Source organism: Podarcis pityusensis (genome assembly GCF_964106645.2).
Source record: "Podarcis pityusensis genome assembly, chromosome: 16".
NCBI lineage: Eukaryota > Metazoa > Chordata > Lepidosauria > Squamata > Lacertidae > Podarcis > Podarcis pityusensis.
In genome coordinates this window covers 638,333-663,591 of record NC_138041.1, presented here as the reverse complement: position 1 = coordinate 663,591, position 25,259 = coordinate 638,333, and the positions used below count along the sequence as shown (strand labels likewise).

Genomic DNA, 25,259 nt, shown 5'->3' with positions numbered 1-25,259 from the left:
TGATCAAGGGTCTGGGAACGATGCCTCATGAAGAATGGTTGAGGGAGGCTCAGAAATCCCCAACCCCCGCCCTGGCCCAAATCTCCATTTCTAGCCTCTACCCTGACACTGCTTCTCGTCATCTTAAAAATCCTTATTCACACCAACCCTGAAAAAAGTATTGCATGCCTATATTATTTATTTATTGCATAGTATTTACGCAGCTCTTTGTTGTGAAACCTCAACAACCTCATAGTAGTTCACAAAAATCAATGGTCCCCCCCCCCCAAAAAAAACTATAGAGTACTTTAAAATGTGCAAAAAATTAAAATTCTAAAACAGATTAAAATTAGCACCAGCATTTCTCTGGGCAGGCTTGACTAAGCAAGAATGTTTTTAACGGGTGCCAAAAAGATTTGTTGAAGGCGCCTGTCTGCCTGATATCAATAGGCAGGGAGTTCCAAAGTGTGTCTTATGGGAAGGAAAGAGAGCCAGGGCTGCCAGATTTCCTGGCTTGCAACAACTCAGCTGCTAAATAAGATTCTTATTTAGTTATTTATCCTGAGCCATTAATGTGCACTGCTCTTCACAGGAATAATTCCTCATGGACCACTTTCTTCCTGTCACCGACTGGGGCTCTTGCAAAAATTCTTTATGTACAGTGAATTTTATCCACAGTAGAGAACAAGCAAAAAGAGAGGTCTCTGCCCTGAGGTGCTTCCAATTTAAGGATGGGGAGGAGAGGCAGCAGGAGGAGATGAAAGAAAGAATCACTAGGGGAGGGGGAGAGAGGAGTCCCGTTATTCTGTTGCAGAAATTTGTCATTAAAAGGTCGTGTGACAGCTTGGAATGGCAGCAGGAGGAAGCTGTCAGTCAGGGCCAGCCCTGGAATCAGATGCAAGTCACGAGGCGGCCTGGGGGGCAGTGCCCCATTGCCCCATGAGCCAGCTCCCCCTATTTGCATCTATCTACATATATGCAAAGCAGCAGATGCAAAGCTGAGGCAAATTGGTGCCACTGGATTCCTTGCAGAGGCTTTCGATTTATAGATTTGGAAAAAAGTACTGTACCTAGCAACAGCTCACGTTTCCTTTCCTTATTTCCACAAGCAGAAATTCCCTGGGGCGTTGCAGCCTGTTTGTTTATAAATGGCATTTCTGTCCCACCTTCCCGCCCCCAAGAACCCCAAGTGGTGCCAACGGTTCTCTCCCCGCCTCCTCATTTAATCTGCACGACAACCCTGCGAGGTGGGTGGGGCTGAGAAAGGCAGGTCACACTCCGAGAGAGCAGGGATCCCTACCCTCGTCTCTCCCAGATCCTGGCCTGATACCCTGACCACTGGGCCACGCTGCCTCTTAATAAACCCGAGGACGGCCTCTTCCTTTCACGCCCTGTCTGCTTTGCAGTCTGGAGTCACGCTGGGGTCTGCGGTGCCTGGGAGGGGAGGGGAGGGGGCTGAGGTGGGCTGACCTAGATCTTGCCTGCTGCCCACGTGGTGCCCCAGATGTGGGTCTCTGCCTTTGCAACTCCTCTCCAGAGAAGAAGGCAGTTTTGTTGTTCTCCTTGGCCTGCTGCTGCTGCTGTTTGTCTCCTTTGCTGCGCTTGGGCACCAGACAACATTTCCGCCTCTCCATAATCACGTGCAGAGTTCTGCGACCATCGCCTTGTGCATCCCGGAGCAGGAACCGTCAGGAAACGCTCTTGCTCCTGTTAACGGAGAAATCCGAGGGCTCCCTTGGACAAAAAACAAGGACACCAGCCAGGAAAATTGGAGCAAAACAGCAGCCAGTCGGCTTGGTCTTTCTTGAAGACTGTCGCGACAGGACTCCCACCTGCCACAAGATGGAAGCCCCAAACAAAAGAGCCCCCAAACTTTTATTAGCTACTAATCCCCATGTTGCACCCCCCACAAACTACATCACGGTTACATCACAAAAGGGGAGGTCTGGTGGCCGTAATCTGAGCATCCTGGACCCTGCCCCATGGTTCCCCTTGCCCTCCACCAAACACCCATCAAGTGGAACAAAAGAGATCTTTACATTTCCCTCTTTCCCAGCCAAGTTAATCATACCCTTTGGTCTTCATCTGGGTTTGTTATTTCTGGACTGGCTACCTGTCTGGCACTCAGGTATCAGGATGCCAGGGATTATCACTCAGGCAGAGGGGCTGCTGAGGAGCTGAGCTCACCTGTCTATAGGAATTTCTTAAGTTTTCCCAGTGAGCCAGTACAGAGACACATTTATCAGTGAATTCTTACATTTGGTATCGTGCAGCAAAGGCCCTTTGAATAGATAGGAAGAAACTGTGATGAAGTGTTTTGTGGGGACAAATCACAAAAGTCACAAAAGTGATTGTGCTGATTCTGGTAGTGGGCTGCATGTGCATGATATCAGCTGGAGGGGCACCCCCCCCAACCTATACATAAATTCCTGCAACACTCCCAATCCACGGCCTGAAGATTTCTGTAATCAACAGGCTGATTTGTTTGTTGCCGGGAAGAGAATCCTCTTGCCCCAGTTGCCAGGGGGAGGGAAGGAGCCCCATCCCCTCTGGGACAGCCCTTCCCCGCCTCTGGGTTCCCCAGCAGACTCATTTGGCTTAATGAGTCTGTTATGGAATTAAGGGCCGGTTGGTATTTTTCTCTCTCTCCTCCCGGCTTGGGGAGACTGGACCTGATTCCCAGCTGAGCTGAATTGCAGAGAACTGCTTTTGTTTTCCAGCTCTTGAAAATTATTCTGCACACTGAGGCCCTCTTGAACACCCCACATTCACCGAGTGAGATCGGGGTGTCATATTTTAACATGCTCTTTCCCACATAAACTACGGGACAAGGATAACTGTGACTTTAAACATGAATGGGAACCTTTTACAAAGTACCGTATTTCGCTCTATAAGATGCACCAGACCACAAGACGCACCTAGTTTTTGGAGGAGGAAAACAAGAAGAAAAAATATTCTGAATCTCAGAAGCCAGAACAGCGAGAGGGATTGCTGCGCAGTGAAAGCAGCAATCCCTCTTGCTGTTCTGGCTTCTGGGATAGCTGTGCAGCCTGCATTCGCTCCATAAGACGCACACACATTCCCCCTTACTTACTAGGAGGGGAAAGGTGCGGCTTATAGAGCGAAAAATACAGTACTTAAAGATGCAACAAAGTGAATTGGACTTTTTATTGATAACAGCTAGACAAATTAAGGATCTATACAAATCTGTAACATGCAGAGAATAGCATTCATAGAGAAACCAGAGACTGGGACTGAGGGAAGTCGGGGGGTGGGGGGGGTGGGTTGTTTTATGGGAGGGAGGGGGGGAAATGGGGGTGGGAATTAAGGATGATATGTTTTAAGATACAGTGGTACCTTGGGTTACATACGCTTCAGGTTACATACTCCACTAACACAGAAATAGTGCTTCAGGTTAAGAACTTTGCTTCAGGATGAGAACAGAAATTGTGTGGCGGCGGCAGCGGGAGGCCGCATTAGCTAAAGCGGTGCTTCAGGTTAAGAACAGTTTCAGGTTAAGAACAGACCTCTGGAGCGAATTAAGTACTTAACCCGAGGTACCACTGTAACATGTTTTGTTTAAATTTGTAATAACAAAATTACCGGTATTTTAAAAAACCATGCTCTTTCCAGTGCATCTTCCGGGCGGGAGGGGGGGGGGGCTTTTTCGATGCCCAGCCTTAACCCACTACAACGCCCCCCCCCCCGCTTACATTCACAGAAGTGTAGGGATGGAAGGGAGACCCCAAGCGCCATCTAGTCCGAGCTCAACATGAGCCAGTAGTGTGATGAAGCAGCAAAAAAGGCCAAGGCTATTCTAGGCCAGATCAATGGAAGTGATAGCACTGCTCTAATCTGCCTTGGCCAGACCCGACCTGGAATCCAGGGTCCAGTTCTGGGCGCCCCAGTTTAAGAAGGATATCGGCAAGCTGGCACATGTGCAGAGGAGGGCGACTGAGATGGCCAAGGGTCTGGTTGAGGGAGATGGGGATTTTTAGCCTGGTTTCCAGACCTTTGAAAGGGTCCTTCTGATCGGCAAGTCCTAGGCTCTGTAGTTTAACCCACAGGGCCACCCGTGTCCCAGATCATAGGTAGATAGCTTTAATTCTGTGGTCTAAACCACTGAGCCTCTTGGGCTTGCTGATAAGAAGGTCGGCAGTTCGAATCCCTGCGAGGGGGTGAGCTCCCGTTGCTCTGTCCCTGCTCCTGCCAACCTAGCAGTTCGAAAGCACACCAATGCAAGTAGATAAATAGGTACCACTGCGGTGGGAAGGTAATCGGCGTTTCCATGCGCTCTGGTTTCCGTCATGGTGTTCTGTTGCGTCAGAAGCAGTTTAGTCCTGCTGGCCACATGACCCGGAAAGCTGTCTGCGGACAAACACCAGCTTCCTCGGCCTGAAAGTGTGATGAACGCCGCAACCCCAGAGTCGCCTTTGACTGGACTCAGCCGTCCAGGGGTCCTTTACCTTCAATTCTATTAATGTTTCTTGTTTTTAATGAATGTTTCTTCTTATTCCTCCTGTGTTTTTTAGCTATTCTTATTTTATCTGTTAGCAGCCGTGAGTCCCTGGCAGAGAAAAAAGATGGGGTATAAACAAACAAAATGATTCCAACTAAACATTTTAGACAGAGCTATCTGACGGCAAGAGTTGTTTGACAGTGGAAGTGTCTTCCTCGGAAGGTGATCGACTCTCCTTGCCTGGAGGTTTTTAAGCAGAGGTCCCCGCCAGGGATGCTTTAGCCGTGAGTCCTGCATTGCAGCGGGTCAGACTAGATGAGCCCTGGGGGTCCCTTCCCAACAGTTCTATGATTTTTGAGTAAACTCATCAACAACCAGCAAACAAACAAGAAGAAGAAGCATCTGTTGTGCAGATGGGAGGCGGTGCTTTGTTACCCTGCATTCTTTCTTGTAGGAAAGCCCCAACTCACTCAAAAAAATAATAATTCGGATTGCAAGAAGTTTTGTGAGGAGGACTATTCAAAATATTGCAGAGAAGATTAAGGACAATTAAAAGTAATAAGGAAATTAAGAAATGTAGATTAAGTGATAAAGATGGAAAAACCTTCAGATATGGTTGATGGAAGTTTAAAACACTGTATAAGATAAGAAATTATGTTATATGATTGTTAGGAATGATATGTAAAAAATAATAAAAATATATACAAAAACAAAAAAATAATAATTCCTCCCACTGCAATTTCAACTGTTTCTACCCCTCTGGTGGAATTAGCCGACACGACCTCTCATAGCCCTGTTGCTGAATTAACGGCTTTTTCCAGCTCTGCGTTTAATCATTAAAACAATGAAGATTACAGCTGAACTCTGCCTGAAACCCAGCCCCATAATTCGGTTTTCACACCCGAGCAAAGGTCTGTCGTTGCTTGTTTTTCCGTCTTCGCTTGGCTTGATTTGCATCCTGCCAAGCAGCTCAGGATTTGACCCTCCCCCTTCGTCCTCATGACAAACTTGCAAGGAAGGCTAGGCTTAGAGACTGTAATTTAACTGAGGAGGAATGGCTTTCAGATAAGGGACTAGGCAGAAAAGGGCAAAGCTGACGGCGAAATTAAGAGACCCAAAGGATGAACTTTCTCTAGAAGAACATGAACTCTTTTGAAAAGCATTACAGTCAAATGAAATTGCAGGCAGCGTTGGAGATAAAAGCAGCAAATGAAAAATGACAAAGTGATTGCTAACAGAGGAACTTTTGGTAATGGATAAAGAGATAATGCAGTGGAAAAAGTTTGAGCAAAACACTGTGGAGACGAGGGTGGGAAGGTCAACTCACGAAACTATGTAATTCTTTGATTTGAAGGTCATTGCAAAAAACGTTTTGTAATAAACGAAAATCTGCCCTTATTGCCTTATGGGGGACGCAAGAGCCCTTATAGAGTCCTTTGCAGGTTCTCCGTCGGTCGGAGGAAAGAACAGAGGCCAAGCAGAGAATATTGAGAAGCAAAGCAGCTTGTAAGCCTGATCTGTATTGATCAGTTGCAACAGGGTGCTCCCCTCACATGCAGGAAAGGAGGAGGACCCAGAATCCAGGTGTGCCCGCCCTTATATAGACATTTTAAATTGCCCGTCCAAGACCACCCCCAGGTACATCATACCTACATCAAAGAAAGGGCGGTCTACAACAGAAATCTGAGTGTGTTGTTTATCTCCTGTCTGGCAGGTTACCTATTAATGCTCACTTGATTGGATGCCCTGGGGAGCCTGGCCAGTCTTTTGTAATGATAAATACTTAGTTTCTGAGCCAGGTCACAGGGTCACACCCTATTCAGACACAGACATACCCTTAAGACAGGATTTGTGAAGGAAAAGACAATGACGAGGCTTTTCCATTTTCCTTCGACCTTGCAGAGAAATCATTTGGTCAGTTTGGTAGTCAAAATGGTTTCAGGGCTGCTTTCCTGCGCTGCTTCAGACATGTGGTTTATATATTTATGTACGTGTTTGCTTGGTACATTTATGAACATTTATTATATATATAAGACCTTTTTTTTATTTCAGTTTGAAAAATATAATTAAATGAGAGAGAGAGAGAAAGATATTGTAATTAGCCTGAGGTCACCCAAGTGTGTTTCCTTACCCAAGTGAGTGAAGAATTAGGACCCTGTTCTAACCACAACTGCAGGGTTGGTCTGGATGAGCCCTGGAGGACCCTCCCCTCCCTGCAGTTCTGCAATGCCCACTGTTGCAGGAATTTATGTATAGGTTGGGGGGGTTGCCCCTCCAATAGATACCATGCACATGCAGCCCACTACCAAAACTAGCACCATCACTTTTGAGATTTTTGTGACTTGTCCCCACAAAACACTTCATCGCAGTTTCTTGCTATCTATTCAAAGGGCCTTTGCTGCACGATACCAAATGTAAGAATTCCCTGATCAATGTATCTCTGTACTGGCTCACTGGGAAAACTTCAGAAATTCCTATAGACAGGTGAGCTCAGCTCCTCAGCAGCCCCTCTGCCTGAGTGATAATCCCTGGCATCCTGATACCTGAGTGCCAGACAGGTAGCCATTCCAGAAATACCAAACCCAGATGAAGACCAAAGGGTGGGATTAACGTGGCTGGGAAACAGGGAAATGTAAATATCTTCTTTGTTCCATTTGATGGGTGTTTGGTGGAGGGCAAGGGGAACCATGGGCAGGGTCCAGGATGCTCAGATTACGGCCACCAGACCTCCCCTTTCATGATGTAACCGTGATGTCGGTTGGGGGGGTGCAACATGGGGATGAGCAGCTAATAAAAGTTTGGGGGCTCTTTTGTTCAGGGCTTCCATCTTGTTCCACCTGGTGGCAGGTGGGAGTCCTGTCGCGACCGTCTTCAATAAAGACCAAGCCTTCTGGCTGCTGTTTTGCTCTGGGATTCCTGGCTGGTGTCCTTGTTTATTGTCCAAGGGAGCCCTCAGATTTCTCCGTTAACAGTGACTACCCATCAGTGATTTGTGAGCTGTGATTCTTGCATGTCAGGGGGTTGGACTGGATGACCCCTAGGGGATCCTCTCCTCTCCGCAGTCCTTCAATGCCCTCTTCTCTTCTCTCCCCGTAGCCCTGAGCGCTGGCGCCCGGGAAGTCCACCTCCCTCCGGGGCCGTTGTATCGCGTGGAAGGGACATCGGTCTCCATCCCCTGCAACGTCTCGGAGTACGAGGGCCCCACCCTGCAGCACTTTGAGTGGTTCCTCTACCGCCCGTCGGCCCCCGACATCTCCATCGGGGTGGTCAGCACCAAGGACCCCAAGTTCCCTTACGCCGTCTTCGCGCCCCGGGTGCAGGCGGGCAATGTCTCCATCCAGCGGCTGCGGGGGGACGCCGTGGCGCTGCGGATCAAGGGGGTGCGCCCGGAGGACGCGGGGGTCTACGAGTGCTACACCCCCACCACCGACTCCAAGTACCACGGGACGTACAGCAGCAAGGTGGAGCTGAGAGGTACGGCGGCGACGGAGGGGTGTCGGGGGGCAGAACTGAAGGGGGGGGAGAAAGTTGAAGACAGCGGAAGGGTAAGGAGAGTCATTCTGGATCGGCCAAAGGGGGCCATTCCTAGCCCAGCCCCCTGTTCTCCCAGGGGTCAAATTCCCTTTTGGTCTCAAGAGACAATGGAGTGAAGCCAAATCTCTGGAGAATCACAGCACCTGCTGTGGCTGCAGAGACTGGTATAATAATAATAATAATAATAATAATAATAATAATAATGCAGAGACTGGTATAACAACAACAAACAACAACAACAACAATAATAACAATTGTTGTTGTTGTTGTTGTTATTATTATTATTATTATTATTATTATTATTAAATGGTTTCCCCAGCCACTCTGGGCGGCTCCCAATCGACTATTAAAAACACAATACAGCATTAAACATTAAAAACTTCCCTGAACAGGGCTGCCTTCAGATGTCTTCTAAAGGTCAGATAGTTGTTTATGCCTTTGACATCTGATGGGAGGGCATTCCACAGGGCAGGTGCCACCACCAAGAAGGCCCTCTGCCTGGTCCCCTGTAACTTGGCTTCTCACAGCGAGGGAACCGCCAGAAGGCCCTCAGCGCTGGACCTCAGTGTCTGGGCAGAACGATGGGGGTGGAGACGCTCCTTCACGTCTACTGGGCCTTTGAGGCCGTTTAGGGCTTTCAAGGTCAGCACCAACACTTTGAATTGTGCTCAGAAACTTACTGGGAGCCAGTGAAGATCTTTCAGGACCTGCTGCCTCCTGCGTTGCTTTTGCTGTCTTGGCAACACTGAAGTGACCCTTCCAGGGTGTAAGCCTGGTTGGTGGGTCTGGAGGTCCTGGGCTGCTCCGATGACCAGCCCCCCCCTCCTCAGCCTCACTCATCCAGAGGAAAGTGGAGCGAGACATTTGGCACATTGTGGCTGCAGGAGTTGCAGGAGCGAGGCATACAAAATGCCACACAGCCGCCTTAGGGGTTTGTGTAAGGCCTACTCCCTAGCCAAAGAAGGCAGCAGGTTTGGCTTCTTTTCTCGGGGCTTGCACCCGAAGCCTTTCGCACGAATGTGTATGGCTGCAAGGCAGGAGAGGTTTAGCATCAGAGATTTCCTCCTCAAATTCCCCCAAGAACTTAGGAATGTAGATAGACTGCCACTGGGGCTGGAGGCTCCGCAAACGCGGCACCACGCTGGCTCTGATGGGCAAGACTCTCCTGACGTTCCCATGGCTCTGCTGTCCCTCCACGGAGGCAGGAAATGCAGGGACTTGCAAGCGGGGAGAGTTGCGCTCTGGTTTTGGGCTTGCTTTTGGGCTTCCAGCTGGCCCTTGGCCTGATCCAGTAGGCTCTTCCAGTGACCTAATGGAGCCTCCAGCTCCACAGGCAGTCTATCTGGATTCCTAGGTCCTGTGGAGTATTTGGCCACCATGAGAACAGAGGGCTGGCCGAGATGGCCTGACCCAGCAGCCTGACTTCCTTAGGCGCAGGAAAGTGCCTATTTAAATATGCAATACTATGTTAATTGAAGGTCAAATCCTGTGAGCTTCGTGGCAGCCGTGCGTGGATTCGAACCCTGTTCTCTCCCGGTCCTGGTCCTCGTTGAATCCCCTCGAAAACGACCCTGTGAGTTAGGCAAGCCCGAGAGAGGCTGTGACCGGCCCTGAGGGGCTTCACGGCCAAGTGGGACGATTTGAACCTTGGTCCTCATCCGACACTCTAACCACTAGACCTCGCTGCCTCTGGGACCGATTGTAGGATGCAGGCACCTTCCGCGGTCATCTGACGTGGAGGTTTATTGCATTAGCAATGGTGATTTCCCCCGAGGTCGCTGCTGTGTCCGTCGCTCCGCTAATCCGTTTAGCGGCTGGGACGAGCAGATGGCCTCTGAGCCTGGAGTTGTCTGCAGGCCAAGCTCTGCCGAGTGGGCAGCCCTGCGGGGCGGGCCGTGGGGGGGCGTGAGAGGAGGAGGGGGCCCCATCTGGCTCCCCATCTGAAGCCCCCACGTCCTCCTGGCAGCTAAATCCAGAGAAGAAATCTTTCTGGGGCTGGGAACTCCTGCCTCTGTTCATTGCGGACCTTGGGGTTTTTTTTAAAAAATAGTATTTTTATTAAAGTAAATTGTATCCACCTCTCTTCTCTGTCCCTGCACCAAGAGCCAGTACAGTTAGACTGTGGAACTCCCTGCCACTGGAGGGAGTGCTGGCCAGCAGCCTAGATGGCTTCAAAGAAGCCCAAAGTTTGGATAAATTAATAAAGGAGAAGAGGGCTATTAAGGGCTACTAGCCAGAATGACCTGCAAGAGAAGAGAGTGTTTCTCTTGTGTTCAGATTCTGCTTGTGGGTTTCCTGTAATGGGCGCCTGGTTGGCCACTGTGGGCACGATAGTCTCCCTTGGGCCTGATCCAGCGGACCCTTCTCATGTCCTTCTGGATATCTTTCCCAGTCTGCTTCTGCACTGAAACTGGTTTCAAGATGCTTTGATGGCGTACTTAGCGCCCCTGGCTTCTTTGGGAGGGAGGACAGGAGAGAAATTGAATTTAAAATGTATTTTGTTTGTCTGTAAAATGGAAGTGTGGATGCGGGTGGTGCTGTGGGTTAAACCACAGAGCCTAGGGCTTGCCGATCAGAAGGTCGGTGGTTCGAATCCCCGCAATGATGGGGTGAGCTCCCGTTGCTTGTTCCCAGCTCCTGCCAACCTAGCAGTTCGAAAGCACCCCAAAAAGTGCAAGTAGATAAATAGGTACCGCTCCGGCGGGAAGGTAAACGGCGTTTCCATGCGCTGCTCTGGTTCACCAGAAGAGGCTTAGTCCTGCTGGCCACATGACCCGGAAGCTGACCCTCGGCCAATAAAGTGAGATGAGCGCCACAACCCCAGAGTCGGCCACGACTGGGCCTAATGGTCAGGGGTCCCTTTACCTTTACTTTAAAATGGAAGTGTTGTTTTTTGTTGTTGTTTTTTAAAAGTAGGTTTTTAAACTGCTTTACGTTTTCATAGCTCTCCCTGGGACCTTTGAGTGAAGGGTGGAAAATAAAATAAAACAAAACAGGCAGTGCAGTGTAGTGGTTAGAGCGCTGGACTATGACGTTGGAAAGACCAGGGTTCAAATTTGCACTCAGCCATGAAACGCACTGGGTGGGACCTCAAGGCTTCTCTCAGCCCAACCTACCTCACAGGATTGTTGTGGGGATTAAATGGGGAGGGGGAGAACCCTGTGGCCCCCCTTGAGTGCCCTAGAGAAAAAGGTGGGGGTAGAAATGCAATACATTCTACTCAAGTTTAGACCCATTGAAATGAATTAACTTACGTTCACCTTGCTGATTAATTTCAGTACAACTAGCAGTGAGCGCAACTCACAGAAGCCCGGTGGGCTCAGAGTCGAACGAAAAACCAGCCGATTTTTCATGAGAAACGTCCTCATTCTCCTTTCTTGAACCAACATGCAAACCGAAACACACTTTTTGGAATCTGCACTTTTCTCAATTTTGCAGTGCGGTGCAACTCTCTCACCGGCGTGTGTGTTATACGGTGGTACCTCGGTTCTCGAACGTAATCTGTTCCAAGAAAACATTCGACTTCCGAAATGTTCGAAAACCGAGGCGCAAAGGGTTGGCTGTGAGTCCAGTTGGAAAAACAGAAAAACACACAGTGGAAGCCGTTCGACTTACAAGGCGTGTTTGAAAATGGAAGCAATGACTTCCGGGTTTTTGGCGTTCGAAAACCGAAATGTTCAAGTTCTGAGACGCTCGAGAACCGAGGTACCCCTGTCTATGCATGCCTCAATTTGGAGAAGGAGTGCCTCAAAATACCATTAACCCCCCCTTGAAAATTCACCAGAAGTTTAGTGCAGATCCCCCCTTAACAAACGTACGGTATTTTTCGCTCTATAGGACGCACCGGACTATAGGAGGGGGAGAACGGGGGGGGGGGAATTCTCCCCCTCTCTGCTCAGCGCCCCTTCAGCAAAGCGGCAGGAGAAATGGAGCCCCTTCCATTTCTCCTCCCGCTTCGCTGAAGGGGCGCTGCGCAGAGAGGGAAAACTGTGCAGCACCTCCCCAGCGAAGCGAAGCCTGGAGAGCAAGAGGGATTGGTGTGCACCGACGCCCTCGCTCTCCAGGCTTCAGGCGGCTATCCGCAAGCCTTCGGAGCGCAGCGGGAACTCCTGCTGCGCTCCGAGGGCTTGCGGATAGCTGCCTGAAGCCCCTGGAGAGCAGCTGGAGTTCCCACTGTGCTCCAGGGGCTTCAGACGGCCTCAGTGAACGCGACACGAAGCCTCCGGAGCGCAGGGGGAGCTCTCCCTCTGTGCTTCGGAGGCTTCACGTTGCTATCGCTGAAGCCAAGGAGCCTGCATTCGCCCCATAGGACGCACACACATTTCCCCTTCATTTTTGGAGGGGGAAAAGTGCATCCTATAGAGAGAAAATTTGATATGTGTTTTGGGTGCAGTTTTGTCTAAGACGCCCATTTTTGCAGAGCCGTAATTTCCCCATCGCCTGATGCGATTGAGGGGGGCCCTGATCCGCTTTTCCTCCTGCCCCACAGTCATCCCCGACAAGCTCTCCGTGTTGCCGGCTGCTCCTTCCGCCCCGAAGCCCCCTTTGCGCAGCCGGGGGGCTGTGCCCGCCTCTCCGCTGCAGCTGACGCTTTGGGAAAGCCAGGACCTCCAGCTGACGTGCTCCGTGAGCAGCCAGACCCCACAGCACGTCCACCTCTCTGTCTCCTTCGGCCTGTCCGCCCCCGATGCCTCCAGGGACGTCCAGCCTCTGCAGGAGGTGATCGCCGTGCGCCGAGACTTCGCCGTGGAGGCTGGCGAGAGATTCGCCGAGCGCCACCGGGCGCAAGAGCTGTCGCTGGCCAAGACAGGCGACCGGCGGTACCAGATGGTCCTGGGTTGGCTGAGGCCCGAAGACGCCGGGATCTACCACTGTGTCGCCGGGGAGTGGATCCAGGATCCTGACGGAAGCTGGCAGCAGATTGCAGAGAAGCGGGTGGTGCTGGCTCAAGTCACCGTCCGCACTGTAGGTACGATATGATATGATACGATACGATACAATAATCTTTATTGTCATTGTCCCATACAGAACAACGAAATTGAAAAATTCAAAAACCAGCAAGCCTGCTATCCCAGCTATCCCAGCCTGGTTAGCCCCCTAAAAACTCTGGTACTCCATTTTTAAATACAATATACTCCCATAGAATGGGATGCGAGTGGAGCTGTGGGTTAAACAACAGAGCCTAGGACTTGCCGATCCAAAGGTCAGCAGTTCGAATCCCCGCGACGGGGTGAGCTCCCGTTGCTCAGTCCCAGCTCCTGCCAACCTAGCAGTTTGAAAGCACGTCAAAGTGCAAGTAGATCAATAGGTACCGCTCTGGCGGGAAGGTAAACGGCGTTTCCGTGCGCTGCTCTGGTTCGCCAGAAGCGGCTTAGTCATGCTGGCCACATGACCCGGAAGCTGTACGCCGGCTCCCTTGGCCAGTAAAGCGAGATGAGCGCCCCAACCTCAGAGTCGGTCACGACTGGACCTAACGGTCAGGGGTCCCTTTACCTTTACCTTACTTCCATAGAGACTCCTTACCCTGTGTTTAAAACCAGGTGAGTTTTCCTCGGGAGGAGGGATCCACAGAGCAGAGGGATCCACTGTGGCTCTTGGAGATGGGAGAGTCTGAGGGTGAAGATCCGTTTGGCAGTGGAACGGGCTCCCTCGGAAGGTGGCGGATTCGCCTTCGCTGGTGGTTTGGAAGCAGAGGTTCGGTGGCCACCTGCCAGGGATTCCTTCGCTGCGAGTCCTGCATCCGTTGAATCGTACAAATTCAAAGGGACCCCAAGGGTCCTCTAGTCCACCCCCCTGCAATCACTGCTACAGAATCCCTGACAGGTGGCCATCCCACCTCTGTTGAAAAACCTCCGGCGAAGGAGAGTTCACCACCTTTTGCTCCACTGCCAAATGGCTCTTCCTAAAGTTGTCAGAAACTCCTTTCTTGCAATTTGGATCCATTGGTTTGTGTGCCCTGTGGAGCAGGAGAATACAGTCATACCTCTAGTTACGTTCGGTTCAGGTTACGTCTTTTCAGGTTGCATCCCACGGCAACCCAGAAGTACCAGAAAGGGCTACTTCTGGGTTTTGCCGCTCGCACATGCACAGATGCACAAAATGACGTCATGTGCATGTGCAGAAGTGGCGAATCGCGGCATGCGCAGACGCGGCTTGCGTTCTGCTCATGTTGCGAATGGGGCTCCAGAACGGATCCCGTTCGCAACCAGAGGTACCACTGTACCAGCTTGTTCCCTCTTCCATGGGACAGCCTTTCAGATACAGTGGTCCCTTGGGACTCAAACAACTTGGAACCAAACACTGCAAACCTGGAAGTAAGTATTCCGGTTTGCAAACTTTTTTCAGAAGCTGAGCGTGCTCCGTTTTGAGTGTTACGCTTCCGATTTGAGTGTTACGTTGAGGTCTGTCTGGTTTTGCTATTTACTTTGCATTTTTGTTGTTGCGACCTTTTTCTTTTGTTTTTGTGACTGTGCGGAACCCAGTTCAGCTATTGATTGATTGTGTGACTGCAGTACATTGTTTATTGCTTTCATTTTATGGATCAAGGATCTTGTTAGATAGTAAAATTCATGTTAAATTGCTGTTTGGGGGGTTGTTTTTAAAAGTCTGGAACGGATTAATCCATTTTGCATTACCTTCTATGGGAAAGCGTGCCTTGGTTTTGGAACGCTTTGGTTTTGGAACAGATTAAATTTGAGAACCAAGGTACCACTGTATTTGAAGATGGCTCTCATACCTTTTCTCAGTCTCCTTTTCTCCAGACTAAACATATCCAGCTTCCTCAACTGCTCCTCATAAGGCCTGCTTGCCCTCCTCAGCACACCTTCCAGCTTGTCAACATCCTTCTTAAATTGTGATACCCAGAACTGGACACAGTATTCCAGGTGGGGTCTGGCCAAGGCAGAAGAGAGCAGAACTATGACTTCCCTGGACCTAGAATTAATTGCATTAGCCGTTTTTGCTGCTGCATCACATGGTTGACTCCTGTCAAAATCGTGATCTGCTGGGACCCTTTGATCCTTTTCGCACGGGCTGCTCTGACCTTCTCCCCCCTGACTTTCCCTTCCTCTGCTTTCAGCCAGCCAGTTGGCCGCCTCCGCCAGCCCCGCCAAAGTCCGCGTCGGCTCTGGAGAAGCCCTGGAACTCCTCTGCAACGCCTCTGGCCTCCAGGGCGCCCCTTTGCCTCACACCGTCTACTCCCTTGGCTGGGAAGTGAGCCAGGGCAGTGAGGGAGAAGGGCGCCTGGTGGCCCGCTTGGACCCGGACGGGGCGCTCGTCCTGGGTGACAACTATGCCAACCGCGACGTCGGCCGGCGCCATGTCTCCCTGCAGAAACTGGCCTCCCCTCTGGGCTCCTACCAGCTGCGGATTGAGTCGGCGCAGCCCAGCGATGTGGGCTCCTACCGCTGTGTGGTGTGGGCCTTTGTGCGCTCCCCTGGCGACAAGCTGCGCGAAGTGGCCAGTGTCCGGTCCGAGGCCCTGACGGTGGACATGAAATCGGAAGGTGCGTATGGAGTCACTGAAGTGGCTTTGGGTCCCCAAATTTCCCTCTCCTTTGCTGGGACAAGGACACTTTGCAGCCCTGGAACCGTTAAAGCTGATTCCGCTCTCATGTCCTGTTTAGATTCTCCTTCTCCTTCTCCTTCTCCTTCTCCTTCTCCTTCTCCTTCTCCTTCTCCTTCTCCTTCTCCTTCTCCTTCTCCTTCTCCTTCTCCTCCTCCTCCTCCTCCTCCTCCTCCTCCTTTACATATATTTATTCATTTACAGTGGACGCTCGGGTTGCGAACATGATCCGTGCGGGAGGCATGTTCACAACCCCCAGCATTTGCAACCCCCAGCGTTGCGTCTGCGCACGCGCAGGTCACAATTTGGCACTTCTGTGCATGCGCAAAGCGCGATTTAGCACTTCTGCGCATTAGCAACTGCCAGTACTTACGGGTTTCGGCACGTCTGTAACCCGAAAACACGCAACCTGAAGCATCTGTAACCTGAGGTACGACTGTACATTTATTTCATAAAACACACTGCTTTATTGTAAAAACAATCCTCAAATGGCTTGAATAAGACAAAACAGTGCAATCAAGGGAAAATTGCAATAGTTTAAAACATGGGGAAAGTTAAAATAGGCCGGTTAAAATTCACATTGGCTTTCCAAGCATCTGAGCAGAGCTGAAGTAGCTCACTGTGTGTGTGACCTTAGTCCAGTCGCTCCCTCTCAGCCTCACCTGCCTGCCAAGGTTGCTTGAGGAGAAAAAAGGAGGAAGAGGAAATAAACCGTAAAAAAAAAAAAAATCCCCTGTGCAGTTGAATAGAACAATAGTTTTTGAATATGTATTTTTAGTTAATGTAAAATCAAAAGGGCAAACAGAACCAGGTGGGCGCCCTCTGTGCCAATTTTTAAATGCCTACTGAAAACCTTCCTCTCCCGCCAGGCAGGCGGTTCGGAAAAAACATCCCTACACAAAGGCCCCTGGATCCTGCTTCTAATTTCTTTTTGCTTTTGACTCGCTTTAAACTTCCCGTGACTTTACTGTCCAGTTTGGGGTTTTCATTTTTTTTTAACAGAATAAAACTTTATTTAGAATTCAACAATAGCAAAGGAAAAAACCACAGTAGCTGCTACATCAAATCAATACAATTAACCAACATTTTATAAATACTAAGAAAGAAATTACACAACATGACTTTTAACTTGCTGAGGTTTTCATAATACACTTTTATCTCTTTCTTAACATATCAAAAATAGAAAGACCAGGAAAGGAAACACAAAAAAGAAAAGAGAAAAAGAAGAAGGGGGGGGGGAGTGAAGGGAGGGGGGGGAGAAAAAAGGAAGAAGGAAACAAAGCAAAACAAACATATTTGGCTTCCGATTAGACTCATTGTATTATTATTTCTACAATTTCTTCACACACAGTTCCAAGTTATTGTATTTCTTTCTTTGTTCTCATCAGATATCAGAAAACATTATATTTGCTGTTTTACAAGGATCATTCTATTTATGCCAGGAGAGATTTGTTATTGTAATACTTTTCCAAATACTCTTTAAAGATTTTCCATTCTTTCTGTACTTTCTGTTTTGGATACCCTCTAATTCTCCCTGTCATCATAGCCATTTGTAGATATTCTAGCATTTGGATGGTTTGGGGTTTTCATATTGTAAACCTCCGTGATACAATTTTATAATACGCCGCTATAAAAATATTTATTTATGCAAATAAATAAGGACTGGACAAGTTCATAGATGAGAGGGATATCCAGGGCTCCTGGCCACGATGGAGGCAGCAGGGCTTCTGAATGGCCGTTGCTGGAAGCCATGGGACGCCAGAGATGCCCTTGCGCTTGGATCCTGCTTGCGGGTTTCCCAAATGGGACATCTGGCTGGCCCCTGTAAGGAGAGGACCCTTTGGCCTGAGCCAGCAGCCAGGCTCTTCTTCGGTCCCAATAATAATAATAATAATAATTTATTATTTACACGGGTGGCGCTGTGGGTTAAACCACTGAGCCCAGGACTTGCCGATCAGAAGGTCGGCGGTTCGAATCCCCGCGACGGGGTGAGCTCCCGTTGCTTGGTCCCTGCTCTTGCCAACCTAACAGTTCAAAAGCATGTCAAAGTGCAAGTAGATAAATAGGTACCGCTCCGGCGGGAAGGTAAACAGCGTTTCCATGCGCTGCTCTGGTTCTCCAGAAGCGGCTTAGTCCTGCTGGCCACATGACCCGGAAGCTGTACGCTGGCTCCCTCGGCCAGTAAAGCAAGATGAGCGCCGCAACCCCAGAGTCGGCCACGACTGGACCTAATGGTCAGGGGTCCCTTTACCTTTACCTTTTACGTTTTACCCTGCCACTCTGGGCGGCTTCCAACAAAACACTAAAATACAATAACCTATTAAACATTAAAAGCTTCCCCAAACAGGGCTGCCTTCAGATGTCTTCTAAAAGTTTGGTAGTTGTTTTTCTCTTTGACATCTGGTGGGAGGGCGTTCCACAGGGCGGGCGCCACCACCGAGAAGGCCCTCTGCCTGGTTCCCTGTAACTTGGCTTCTTGCAGCCAGAAGGTCCTCGGCGCTGGACCTCAGTGTCCGGGCAGAACGACCTCAGTTCCTAGGTTCTCTTGGCCATCGTTGGAAGAGGGTGCTGGGACTCAATGGGTTGGCTCTCCTTACGCTAAGAAAAATTATAATCGAAGCTGCCAGGCAGAGGTGTGTCTCCGAGATACGTCTCCAGGGTTTGGCGATGCTGAGGCTGTCCTCTTCTCTGCCCCCCCCCGCAGCGGTGGTGCTTGAGGCCACGGCGTGGCTGCCGTCCGCCACCATCTACCGTGGGGACACGGCCGAGGTGCGCTGCAACGTCTCGGTGGAAGCCACGCAGGACATCGCCCTGGCCCTCAGCTGGTGGGTGGAGCTGCCCGACGAGGGACCCACCTCTCACGGGGTCCTGCTGGCCTCCGTCAACCGCGAGGGGGTGGCCGACTTGGCCAGCCGGCCCTCGGGGGGCGCTGTCAGCGTGGACAAAGCCGGGCCCACCAGCCACCGCCTGCGCCTCCACGGGGTGCAGCCGTCGGACGAGGGCAAGTACCACTGCGCCGTCACTGCCTGGGTGCGCTACCCGGATCTCAGCTGGTACAAGGCTGGGTCCGCCAAGTCCAACATGGTCACTGTCTATCCGTACACGTTGGGTGAGTAACCCCTTCTTTTTTCGGGGGGGGGGGAGTCGGGCAGAATCCTCCTGTTGGGAGATTTGGGGCAGATGATGCCCTTTTTCACAGATGAAAAGAAAGGCCTTCTTTGCAGAGCGCGGAGTTAAGCTGTGGAACTCCTTGCCACAGGAGCCAGAGATGACCAACCTTGGTGCCTTTAAAATCCGGTTGGACAAATATATGGAGGAGGAGATGGCTGTCAGTCGCCTGTTATAGTAATTCTAAGGTCTTTTTCCCCCCAATTTTTTTTATTCATTTCATAACACAAATAAACAATGCAAACAGAAAAACAAATAATACAAACAAATTCTTGTCTCATCCTTATTTTTTCTGAACATTGTTAGGTGTGCTTCCCCAAGTCCCCCCATCTTATTTTCATTTTACCTCATTTTTAGCAGTTTCATATATCATAATTTTTAACCATTATTATCACAGTTACTTACCATAAGAATCTTCACATTTTATCACTTACAAATAATACTGCTTTAAAATACACTATCGTCTAACCCTGCAGCCTATATCCACTTCCAAAGCTATGCTAAGATTTAAGTGATTCTAAGGTCTTAAATATAGAATAAATGTTGATAATTGCATGAGGTAAACACACATACATAAGCATATACAGTGGTACCTCGGGTTAAATACTTAATTCGTTCCGGAGGTCCGTACTTAACCTGAAACTGTTCTTAACCTGAAGCACCACTTTAGCTAATGGGGCCTCCTGCTGCCGCCGCGCCGCCGGAGCACATTTTCTGTTCTTATCCTGAAGCAAAGTTCTTAACCTGAAGCACTATTTCTGGGTTAGCGGAGTCTGTAACCCGAAGCGTCTGTAACCCGAGGTACCACTGTAACCCACATGTCTACAATAGTACAGGAGAGCAATCCCAAAGCCATCTTGGCTCTCCTAAAGACGCTCAATATTTCCTTTGCCTCCTCAGTCCCCCTTGCCTGAGAGCAGGGAGGCAGATAGCAAGCAGGGGAAGTTCCTCTCCTATATCTATGAACCTCCTTGGGATTCATTGCCATTGTTTGTCAAGGTGCTCTCTGCATTGAGAGATGTCTGAGGTCTTATCAAATGCTAATGTCTTGTGTAAACTGTGTCTGGAGCTATGTAAAATTTGCCAGATCCTCAGGAATATCACACCTTGGCCTGCCTGAGCCACATCACCCCGCCTTATGGGTGATGGGATTGCTGGCGGTTTGTAGAGATGTCCTCCTTCTCCACGCCAAAACACAAACCCTTAAAAGGGTTCTGTGTCGCTGTTGCAACAGAAAAATAAAGATTTGCCTTGCTTTCACGGCATCCAGCCTCCATCCATTCATCTCTGACCAATCGTGGACTTAGGGGTGTTATGGAAAAATCTAGGTGCGAGGCTGCTCAGTCCCCCAGCTGGTCAGGCAGAGCCCACGGGAATAAAGGAAGGAGTCCAGCCACCAACCGCAGCAAATAGCTGTAGACCAAAGTTTATTGCGCAACAGGTTCAAAGAGGAATTTTGCAGGTGACGACAAAAGCACAGGGCAGGGTAGCCACCTCTCTCTTTTGACTACATGTGTCGAAGAAGCAACATCTGCTTAGCCAAAGATGCTCTCTTGGCCTCCAGCCAAGAGAGGACAAAGGGACTGTCTCCTTATGAGATAGTTTCCAGGTGTATGTAAATTTTCTAAGCTAAGTCTGCCTTCTGGGATCCGACTGTGAACAGAATGATGTGTGAGTAAACCTTTTTATACTTTTATAGAAGACTGTGTCGTGTCTTATCTTTTATGAGAGAATAAGGGGGGGAAACAGAACAGTTATTATAGAGGCTTTAGCGAGCCTGAGCAAACGTCTCTGCTGTGAGTTTAAAAGGGGGAATGTTACTCTGCTAAATTGTGGAACTTGTTCATGCAAGTTGGAAAGGTTATAATCAAACAATGTATCCTCTCCTGCATCCTCCGGAACATTCCCACATTTTTTGACAGCTGAGAATTTCCCTCTGAATTATCCAAACGAAAAGGACTCTGGTTTTTTTGGGAAAGGTGCTTTTAAACCGAGCCCATTACCCTCTTGACCCTCTTCTGTTTCTTCCTCTCCTCTCCCCAGCCATCGACACCTTGTTCATCCCTCTCCTGGCCGGTGTCTCCAGTGCCCTCTTCATGGGCGTCACCGTCCTCGTCACTGTCACCTGCTGCTTCATGAAGAGGCTCCGGAAGAGGTGAAAGCCAGACGAGAGGAAGGAGGTGATGCACCTTTGCCAGGTGGGGTGCTGTGTCTGTGTGTGTGTGTGTGTGTGTGTGTGTGTGTGTGTGTGTTTGTGTTCCGTGTCTCCCTATCCTCCTTTGGGTTCGGCCGAACCTCAGCAGTCAGGGAGGACCCTCAGCTCTCTGTTTAAAGGGGGGCCAGATCTGCTCCTGCCCACCCTCCTTTGCAAATTTGGTTGCTGAATAGCCATCAGGTATTTTGCTGCATGTAGGGAAGCGGGTGGCACTGTGGGTTAAACCACAGAGCCTAGGGCTTGCCGATCAGAAGGTCAGCAGTTCAAATCCCCGCGATGGGGTGAGCTCCCGTTGCTCGGTCCCTGCTCCTGCCAACCTAGCAGTTCGAAAGCACATCAAAGTACAAGTAGATAAATAGGTACCGCTCCAGCGGGAAGGTAAACGGCGTTTCCGTGCGTTGCTCTGGTTCGCCAGAAGCGGCTTAGTCCTGCTGGCCACATGACCCGGAAGCTGTATGCCGGCTCCCTCGGCCAATAAAGCGAGATGAGCGCTGCAACCCCAGAGTCAGCCATGACTGGACCTAATGGTCAGGGGTCCCTTTACCTTTACTTTTATTTTGCTGCATGCATTTATTTATCTTGCAACCATCTGCCCCACCTGATCTACCCCAGGCAGCAGGCAAATCTGATAAGGAACAGTATTCACAGGCAAGTAACTTCCCCCAAATTAAACCCAACCCACGGATGCTGCTGCTATTAAATTATTTTGTAAAAACTGTACACTGTATGATTGTAAAAAGAAAAGAAAAAACAGAACCCCTCAAGGTGGTTTACGAAAAGGTAAAGGAAGAAAATCGAGAAAAGAATCACAACAATAGTTTAGAACAACCCCAAAAAGGTTAAAATACTAAATCCACTTCGCTTGGATTTAAGGAGCGCAGTTTCAACCAGCCCAGCTTGAAATGGTGAGATTTGGATGTGCGTCAGATGCGATTGCGCTGGATCTCCTACCAGTGAGGAGTTCCTTGCAAGGTGACTAATTTTGCTGCAACAAAAAAACCCAAACGAAACATGAGTCTTGCAGCCCCTGAAATCCTTTACAAATATAAATTGTGGCCCACAGTCTGCTGAATCAGATGCATGAAGTGTTTCTCTTCAGTTGTGGGGCTCAAACTGGACTGTTCCCTGCTAAACAGATATGCCCCAATGCCCCGTAATCCGGTGGCTTCACCTCGCCGTTTTCCTTCCAGGTTCATTTGTTCCAAGACGACCTTTAAGGCCACTTGCGGATGGGAGAGGGAAGGAGCTCCCTGACCTCTTTTGCACCCAAGTCACCTTCACTGGGAACGGTTTCCCGGGATCCCCTTCATTTTGAAAACCAGGTCATGGCAAACAAGTTATTGTCCACAGGCCATAAATCGACTCCCGCTTTTGCAGCAAGCTCTTTTTGCCCCGGTTTCTGCAATTAATTCGCCACGGCCTCCGGGGGTAAAATATGGATTCGGAGGTTTGATGTTGGGGGGGGGGGGGTGTGTGCCTGTTGACCCACATCCACTCCCCGTCTCTCCCCTTTTGCAGGAGCTTCCTCTGTCTCCGATCTTCCGGCTGCCCTCTTTTCCTTGACGTTGTTGTGCCTGGTGATCCAGTTTCTCTGCAGGCTCCGAGAAGGAAGCCTCTGCTCCTCCTCTTTGACTCTGGATTGGGCCCCCCTCTGCCACCCCAAACAAGAAGTGCTCCAGGACCTCTTGGGAAGGACATTTCCCCTCCTGCCGACGGCCCAAACATTCTTTCTTGACCCCTCCGTTTTCTCCAGCAGAAATTGGTGCTGTGCTTGAGTTAGGGGGAAGGAGAGGGAGAAAGGGGGTGACCTTCCTGCCATTTGATGGGGGTCTTTCCTGAAGAAGCCTCGCCTTCCTCCTGCCATCAGCGCAGACCCTGCCTTCTCTTGTTTTCTCTCTGCCTGGGACTGTTCTTCCTTCCTTTTCTCGATGAGCTGCATGCTTATGTCAAGACGGTACAATGATCACCTTGGGGGGGGGGCTCTTTGCAGCCGGTTGGGGGCCAGAGAGTGGGCAGAAGGGTCCCTGTTGTGTTCTTCGTTGCAGAAAAGGAAGCCCTCTGAAGAAGGCCCAGCTGCTGCAGCTCCAGAAACCTCTTGGACGGTGGCTGTTAGCTCAAATATCATCCTCAGGACACCTCCCAAAGCAGCCAGTCACTGACAGCGTTCCCCCCCCCCCGAAACATTTTGCTCTCATCTCGTTGGCAGGAACCCAAGCTCTGTGTGTAGGTGGGGTGCATGTGTGTGTTGTGGACCTGCAAAGAAGCTCAGGAAAAAGAACCACCGAATGCACAACTCTGCGAGACGAAACAGGGAGCCAGCGAGGCTGCCGTCAGTCGTCTTCCTCTGTTTTTGTTCCTTGAAAAAGTATCGGGGTGGAGAATCTCAGGGTGGCAGATGGAGGATCTTACTTGTGCCAAATGAATCAGTTTAGGGGACCACTAAGGACTCCGGCCTGCAATATCTGACCCCCAGTGGTGATTTTGAACCTCTCCCGCTGGTTTCGCGTTTGCTGAAACTCAGAAGGCAGAGGGCTCTCCTTCCCTGGGGGTTTCTCAGCAGAGGTTGGAGGGCCATCTGTTGGGGATCCTTGTGTCGCAAGTCCTGACCCTCTGGGGATCCCTTCCAACTCTCCAATTCCATGAAACAACTGAGCCACGTCCCTCTCATCCCAGAGGCAAATGTGAGACTGATTTCTCCCCAACGCGAGAGGGATGAGCAGAGAGAGAAAGAGAAACAGAAGAGGCAGAAGGGAGCGTTATTTTACGACAGTCCCCATCGTCTATTTTTGTAATTATCAAAAGTTTCGGAAGAAGAAGAGCCCTGGCCTCTGGGCCCCACCTTCCCTCTTCCTTGTTGGCGGGGGGTGTCTCCCCAAATCTGCAGTTGAAAGCCTGCTGCAGTGCCCCTTTTCCCGGGGGGTTCTCTGGATTTCTCTGGAAAAGGTTGGATCAGGCAGACGGCACTCATCTCGCCTGCAAAAAAACATTTTAGCCAAAGGTGCTTGTTCTTCTGTCGGTGGGGTGAGTCTTCCTGGGGGTTCCCCCACTAAGCCTCGAGGTTGTTTGTTCCTGTGAGAAGTATCCCATTTTATCTGCCCCAAAATGACATCATGGCAGTGTTATGGAAAAAAATCTGGGGTGAGAGACTACTCAAGAGCCTAGCTCATTGGGGTGCAAGTTCCCCGTGGGTCTATGCGCTTAGTAAAAGAAGGAAGTTCCAGCCGAGTAATTTGGAGCAAAACGGCAGTCAGTAGACCATGATCTTTATTGTTGCACAACAGGTCCCCCCAGGAGTAAGAACCCTGAGCATGGGGCGACCTCCTCTTTTAAACCTTCCCTCTTTCCCCCAGAATACACTTTGAGAGGCATCACTGATACATCATCACTACATCACTGGCATGTCACAAATGGGGAGGGGTACACAAGGGTTACACCAGTTCAACATGAGGTCACTTTATCAGACCCCTTTACCACCACCTCTTAAGTCCCCATCACCGAAAGAACAATAAAACTCTTGACATCTCCTTGCCCTCAGGACTGGTCTGGAGAGGGGCTTTCAGAACACCTGACTTGCTCAACTGCCTCTGCAGATGTCTCTTGTTGCCCCTTGGTCACCCCCTGGGTGGGGGGCCGTGTCTGTGCTCTCACGCTTGGGGAATAAATTCACCTTTCTTTAAGGGTTAAAATGGTGTGGGAATGAGGACAGTCGGTTAAAGTATGGATTTTCCACGAATTTATGAAGCTAGGTATCTTCCCTGAGCTGTCAAGTCGAAACAGCAGGCAGTTGCGATGGCCTCAAAACCACCACGTTTCAGAGCAGGTGGTCAATCTGCTAGCGGACCTCTGGGTGCCTCGCAAGGTTTTCTGACTCCTGGTGGTTTTCCCAGAGCAAAGCAACCAAAAGGCTAAGTTTATACATCTGAACTGTGGGGGAAGGAGGAGGGGGAGGAAAATCTGGGGAGGCTGGGAATGCAGAAGGGCCATGAGCTGCGTCCGGTTCTGGTACTCGGAATAAATCCCTTGGCTCTGAATTCTTTATGGCTTAAGTGTGTTTCTTTTGCACCTGGTGTAGTGGTTAGAGCGCTTGACTAGGGCTTGGGGGAGACCAGTCACTCACCCTGCGCCTGAGCTTCCTTGCAGGGTTGCTGTGCGGATAAGAGCGGCAGCAGCGAAGTGTTTCAGGTACCTTGATCTCCTTGGAAGAAGCAGGCGGGATATTGTAATAAATGAAAATCTGCCTTTATTCCCCTCTGGGGGACACAAGAGCCCTTACAGAGTCCTTTGCAGGTTCTCCATCGGTCGGAGAAAATAACAGAGGCCAAGCAGAGAACATTGAGAAAC

At 50.0% G+C, this 25,259-nt stretch overlaps 1 protein-coding gene across 1 annotated transcript in view; it reads left to right on the top strand.

Annotated features, from left to right (window-relative positions):
- IGSF8 (immunoglobulin superfamily member 8) overlaps positions 1–24,949 on the top strand; it is a 26,361-nt gene extending 1,412 nt beyond the window's left edge. Inside the window, exons 2-7 of the mRNA XM_080986021.1 lie at positions 7,535–7,912; positions 12,462–12,941; positions 15,051–15,476; positions 18,240–18,644; positions 20,747–20,901; positions 22,437–24,949. Of these exons, the coding sequence (XP_080842147.1) occupies positions 7,535–7,912; positions 12,462–12,941; positions 15,051–15,476; positions 18,240–18,644; positions 20,747–20,862 (1,805 nt within the window). The 3' untranslated portion in view covers positions 20,863–20,901; positions 22,437–24,949. The remainder of the gene's footprint in view (positions 1–7,534; positions 7,913–12,461; positions 12,942–15,050; positions 15,477–18,239; positions 18,645–20,746; positions 20,902–22,436) is intronic.
- Positions 24,950–25,259: the final 310 nt, after the last annotated feature.